We start from the raw sequence: 6,475 nt of genomic DNA on the forward strand, positions 1-6,475 counted from the left end.
GGGCAGACAAGATGCGCGGGAGAAGGATTTTTGAGATCAAGACGGTCTCATTCAACGCTGTGTGCCTGTCTACACGCTGGCAAGTTTAAAGACAAAACTCATTCACAGAGGTTCGGATTAACGAGTACAATACAATACGGGATACAATACCTAAAATATCACCGCAGACTCGCCTGGTTAAAAATAAAGAACAGCTATTCTGAAAGTAATCATAGAATGGGTAGCCAACGGCTTCCAATCAATCAATTAATCCCTAGTTTTGCATAGCACCCTTTTCTGAGCACAATTTAACATCTAAAATCAGATACAAAAAACATTCAAAACAACCTGCAACAAATATGCAGTAACAAACAAGCCAATATACAAAAGCAAACAGAAAAACGGGAAAATAACATTAAAAAACAACGATCCTCTCAGGAATTAGAACCGGGAGATAATTGTCCCTGCAATTTCCCTCACGGGATCAATAAAGTATCTATCTATCTAAATACCACTTTCTCGTGGACAAAAAGCTTTTTCAAAAGTCGCACTGACTTTTAGTCACACTGTGGATTCAAAACAAACACTCCATTTATTAGCCCCTGCAGTTTCAGGTTAGGACTTTCAAATGTTTTTTTGTTCACGAAATGAAAAGCTTATTTTCACATACATACTGTATACAGTACTTTCCTTTGACCTCAGTAGGATTAATCGTCCCATTGACAAGGAAACTTGGGGCAGACTTGATTCTGGGGGGCACAGAAGTTGTTCTTAGCCTTTTGTCACGAGTTTCAACGGTTTAGAAAATTAAGACAGTCACCCCAATCAGTCAGACAGCCAGCACAAACCGAAAGAGAGACACAGAGAGGGAAAGTAAAATCTGTTCTTTTGCATTTGTACTTCTTCCTTCGAGACAAGACCATAACAGACTGATAAGCTATAAGAAGCTGAGCTTTTTGACATATGCAGCACTTTATACTTCCTCTGTTGATTTGGTTCACAGACAGAAAGTGACCAGTCCGATGTTTCACACAACAGCCTTTAGCGCTTTGCCCTCCTCGCCTGCTCATTGGCTGCTGGAAATGATGTCATCGCCCACCCTTACTATAAGGTTCTGTCAATAGCCTGCGAGCACCATCCACAGCCAGGAACCTGCATACTGTATGTGCCAGACTGCAACGCAGCCTCTGAAAGAGTGGGACAGAAATGAGCAGAGGAGAGTGCGACAGGGCTCTTTCGGGAAGTGTCTAAACAGATTTCGGACATCAAAGAGCAAAGGAATAAAGCTGATTGATGTGGGAGAAAAGAAGAAGACAAGAGCACAGCAGGAGAAGGTTAGTAAACTTTCTCCCCCCCTTTAATAACTAAACACCTGTTTTATGTTAAAAAAGCACAAGCAAAAAAAAAAGTGTTTTGTTTTTTATCGGCTGCCCCCCTTGTCTTTCTACCGTTTAAGCGGTCCATTTATTGACCCGTCTGTCGCTGTTGCTGTGGTTGTTTCTCAGACCATGGACCCTCTCAGTAACAGCTCCGCGTCCAACTCGAGCAGCCCTGAGCACAGCGAGGCGTCGCTGGTGGCGTTAGGCATGCTGTTGTCGCTGCTGGTGCTGGGCATCGTGTTTGGGAACATTCTGGTCATCACCGCCATCGCCCGGTTCCAGAGGCTGCAGACCGTCACGAACTGCTTCATCATGTCGCTGGCCTGCGCCGACCTGGTCATGGGCCTGGTGGTGGTGCCCTTCGGGGCGTGCCACATCATCCTGAACACCTGGCACTTCGGCAACTTCTGGTGCGAGTTCTGGACGGCCACGGACGTCCTCTGCGTCACGGCCAGCATCGATACCCTGTGCGTCATCGCCCTGGACCGCTACCTGGCCATCACCTCCCCCTTCCGGTACCAGTCGCTGCTGACTAAGTGCCGGGCCTGGATCGTGGTGGTGGCCGTGTGGCTGGTGGCCGGCCTCATCTCCTACCTGCCCATCCACATGCAGTGGTCGGTCTCCAAAGACCCCGAGGCCCAGAGGTGCCTGAATGACACCCACTGCTGCGACTTCAACACCAACACCGCCTACGCCGTCACCTCCTCCATCGTCTCCTTCTACATCCCCCTGGTGGTCATGGCCTTCGTCTACGGCAGGGTGTTCCAGGAGGCCAAGAAGCAGCTCAAGAAGATCGACAGGTGCGAGGGCCGCTTCTACGTCCAGAGCGGCCTCCCGCAGCAGGAGAGCAGCGGCGAGCCCAAGGGGGGGAAGGCGCCCCCAAAGAGGGCCTTCAAGTTCTGCCTGAAGGAGCACAAGGCCTTGAAGACCCTGGGGATAATCATGGGAATCTTTACTCTCTGCTGGCTGCCCTTCTTTGTGCTCAACGTGGTGGAGGCCATTGGCCAGTTCCAAAACACCAAGCTGACGTTCAAGATTCTTAACTGGATAGGGTATGCCAACTCGGCCTTCAACCCCGTGATCTACTGCAGGAGCCCCGAGTTCCGGCACGCTTTCCAGGAGATCCTGTGCCTGAGGCGGTCGCCTTTCCCCACGCTGGGCCCGCCCAATGGTTATGTTTACAGCGGACACAGCTGGCAGAACGACCCGCAGGCAAAGGGCAGATCGAGCTCGGAGGACAGCGTCACCCCGGAGGGGACGCTGGCCAAATGTCGGGGTCCCCTCTCCGGGACGGACACCAACGGCAACTGCAGCAAAGCTCTAACGACTGTTGTATAACTCGCTGACTCCCCCAGGGGGAAAAGGGGGAGTTTTTTTTTGGGAGGGGGGGGGGACACATTTTATGAATGTGTTTGAATGTACAAGTGGGGAATGCAGGGGGTGAGACTGTGGGCGGGGGTGGTGGGCGCCATTGAGTGGGTTCTGCTAAAACGAAAGGAGCCCACTTGATCACATTCGCTCTCACGGCGGGAGAGTGGGTCTCTGCAACTTTAAATTTCATTTCACCTACCTCATTGTTTTTATTTTTAATTTTTTAACGAACTAGGGACATTACTTCTTTTTTAACGAATGCAAGAGAGCAATGAAGCCAGGCTTACGTTCTTACAACGAAAGAAAACTCCGGATCCTTTCAAGAGCGAAGAAAAAGGAAGGGCTCTTTTTTTATTGAAGGACAAACGTGAAAACGGTACCATAACAGTATTTAATTGACGTCTGCCGACCATGCTAGCAAGCGGTTTTGTAGAGTTCAATATGTTTTGCTCCAACAATGAATTATCTTGGGGGGAGTCGAGGGTAAAAGATTCAGAGTGGTGTCTCGGGCTGTCTAGTCTCAGGATTTGCACAATGTGGAAGTGCAGTCTTAACTTTTAATCACTCACTAAACAGGACGTCAAGGACAGTGCACTCGCGATCGAGTTTAAATCCGCCTTTGACAAAACTGAAGAGAAAACAAAAACAGGAAAAAAGAACTATAACGAAGTATACTCAAATTATTAGCTTGCACAGCATTCATCTCGTCCGCATCTTCAATACATTCCAGTTTCATTTTGTGGAAAATTTAAAGCGAGGCTTAATAAAGCGCGGCGCTGTCGACTCTGCTCCCCAACAGTAACCCAACACTCAGAGGGAAAATAACAGGTGCAAAGCGCCGCTCTTTCCGTTTAGGAGGAAAGGGCTGCAAAACAGTTGAGCAATGCTCTTCGACAGTTACAGCCCCCGACAGCTTTTCTGATTGGTAATACTCTTGAAGGTTAACCCCGTTTTGTCTTGTGGCTGCGGTGTGTTGAGTTTGCCGAGACTCCCATTATGGGGTTCAAAGCTGAATCGAACCCAGTGCAGGGGGGAAGGCAGTCCGGTCTGGAAGTCAGCTAACAAAAAAAAACAACCCAAGGCGAATCCAGGCTGAATTCCAGCTGTAGCCGCTGGTGTAAAGTGTAGATACCAGAGGCGGTATCGAGGTGTAGTGGTGGGGTTTCGGATTCCCATCTAGAAAGTTGTGGTATCAAATCGCAAGGAAAAACACGCGAAGTACTTCACCCAGATCGCAGCAGTGAAATGCTCGGGTGTGTAAACAGAAGTTGGTCTTTGCCGATACAATCGTTAGCCAATTAAGTTAATAAAAGCAGATGAAAGTCACTCTGACCATTCTGTAACTACAGTACAGCCATTACCAGACAGACAGCACTACCGACTGTTTCGACTGCTACTATTAAAAAGCACACTCAAATGTATCGATCTTAAGCTTTTGAGACGTTTTTGCTGTCGTGGCTTCTCGTAGGAAGAGAAATCTTTACTGGAGGCTGAAAAGGTTCCGTCACGACATTTACTGCGAATGAAAAAGGGAAGATGAGTTCCTGCGTATACAGTACAGTATATCCGACTCGCAAAGCACCCGAGTCGAGTATTAACCGCAACGGCTCCAGTCCATTCTTGCCTCTCAGAGACCCACCAGTGCGTCTACACACCTGTCTCTGCTCTGGTCTAGAGGTGTTTTCTGAAATACAGAGATGAAAGCATCCGGGCAGGAAATCAGACCGGGGGCGGTTATAACGCGCGCAGTACGAAAATACATTTAAATAATTTCAGCCTTCTCGAAGCAAACTTCATGCAACAGAAAATGCATTTTGTGATCATTTGCGCCCATTGCATGCACTGAAAGAAAATCGGAATAGCTGTCTCTATTCCCAGTGTGCCTCCTATCACCAGCGTTAGCAATCGGTAAATTCGTGAAAGTGGCTTATTGAAATATACTGTAGGCGGGTATCAAAACTGTGAACTTATCGTAATCACAAGCATCAATATAACTGGCATTCCTCCTATTCACTTACAGTAATTACCGTGTTTTCAGGCTCTAAAGCGTTCTCTTTAGAAATCAAAGCATTGTCGTTCGCCTTTCATCCCCTTTTCATTTGTTGAGTTTGATCATATAAATATCGTTCAGATATTAAGAAGGGGCACTTTCTAATACTGAGATAGTTTCATCGTTCACTGGTACTAAAACAAAAAATAATCGACATATACGGAATAAAAGACATACAATCTGTATGTATATTTTGTGTATATGTAGACCTGTACAGTGTATGTGCACGGAAACATTTTTTCTTTGCGAGATCATTTTAATGTAAAAAAAAAATATTTGTATAAACGTCTGTAAGTGGATATCAAATGAAATCCATACTAGAACGGTTTTTCACAGCCTTCTCATTTTTGATGGTGCATACCAGTTAGAAAACGTGAGATATATTTTTAAAATTTGTTTTAAAACAAATGATTCTACATAGAACTGCTTGAGATGCACTTTTGTAACGTGAAACCAACCGTGTGGAAGAATTTGTATACACCGCCCTCTGCTGGCGACTTACGCATCTGCACACTTTATGTCCTGTCGCAGCACCGTATAGTACGGAAACCCTCATCAGCAGTGCTCGTTATGGGAACGTATCTCTCTCTTTCTGTGTGTGTTGGGGGCTCATCCCTCCAAAACTCAGCCTTATCCCTGCACTGTTCAGGAATCAGTTTTTAATATGTGCAATAGCCTTGCAACGAGCCAGCTGAGCCCCGTGTTCCTTCGAAACCCAAAACGCATCAAGTGACACTAAAAAACCCAGCGCAGACAGAATAGCATCGGCAAGTTTAGGTTGTGGGTCTTTTTCCAGGGACCGCAGGAGACAAGAATGTCAAGTCAAGAATGCATTATTGTTCAGGAAAAGTGGCAGTGACACTATCATCATCATCATCACAATCTTCATGAGAAGTCAGTACTAAAACATAATAACTCATAATGGGATAAGTTCCCATTCCCCTGTATTGAATCAGCATCATGACTCAGTGATGGAGCATAGGGGATTCATGGTATGCCTACAAATAGTCCCGATGTTTTTCAGCCGGGCTGCATGTTACTGCTCATGTTAACTTGCAGCTCTCGCTAAAGTACCGCTGCGGACCCCCCCGCAGACCCTCCCTGGGAGCCTGTGGGCAAAGGGAAAGGAAAGAGACAAAGGCCACTGTCCTGGGACGCCGGCTTGGCTGGGCTCGCTCATCGGCACACTGACAAGGCTCCAACAGTACAAGGCTCCAGTGACTGGCGCGCACGTTGAATGTTTACTGTAATTTCTACGCTATGTTTCGCACAAAATAGTCGTCTGTTTGTTGCTGTACTTTTGTTGGAAGTCAGACGTTCAACGATAAGAAAATTTAAACGTTCCATTGTATGTTATATTTATTAAATGCAAATGGATTCGGACATTTGTGTTTAAAAAATAAAGAGTGTATTTAACGTATGTTTCTGAACAGGTGATGTTTGTGCCAGCCTATTTCTTTCTGCGAACAGACTGGGTGACCCCTCCCCCCCCCACCCAGAAACGGAAAGCATATCGTGCTGCTCAAGAGGACTAGCCCTATGTGGTGCAAGAGATAGCAGGCGTCTTCTGCTTGGTTTTAAATACTTCTGGCATCTCTGAGCCTCACTGTGTTTCTGACTAATAGCACAACAAGGGTTCAAAATGAGAGGAGGCCATTTAGTAATTAGTAGACAAATGATCTGAAGATTTCATCCA

General features: G+C 46.5%; 1 protein-coding gene across 1 annotated transcript; it reads left to right on the forward strand.

Moving 5' to 3' along the window:
- Positions 1 to 1,127: 1,127 nt before the first annotated feature.
- On the forward strand, positions 1,128 to 6,197 carry adrb2a (adrenoceptor beta 2, surface a). The gene is made up of 2 exons (XM_015349374.2): positions 1,128 to 1,313; positions 1,485 to 6,197. Exons 1-2 carry the CDS (start codon positions 1,143 to 1,145, stop codon positions 2,694 to 2,696), a joined length of 1,383 nt encoding a protein of 460 aa, XP_015204860.1. The 5' UTR covers positions 1,128 to 1,142; the 3' UTR covers positions 2,697 to 6,197.
- The last annotated feature ends 278 nt before the right edge of the window (positions 6,198 to 6,475 follow it).

The sequence above is a fragment of the Lepisosteus oculatus genome, chromosome 11 (assembly GCF_040954835.1).
Source record: "Lepisosteus oculatus isolate fLepOcu1 chromosome 11, fLepOcu1.hap2, whole genome shotgun sequence".
In the NCBI taxonomy this organism is placed as follows: Eukaryota; Metazoa; Chordata; class Actinopteri; order Semionotiformes; family Lepisosteidae; genus Lepisosteus; species Lepisosteus oculatus.

Excerpts from the sequence above, each read along its gene's own strand:
- adrb2a (XM_015349374.2), top strand. The coding sequence starts at position 1,143 with ATGTGCCAGACTGCAACGCAGCCTCTGAAAGAGTGGGACAGAAATGAG. Across the intron at positions 1,314-1,484 it reads CAAGAGCACAGCAGGAGAAG|ACCATGGACCCTCTCAGTAA; the intron begins GTTAGTAAACTT and ends GTTGTTTCTCAG.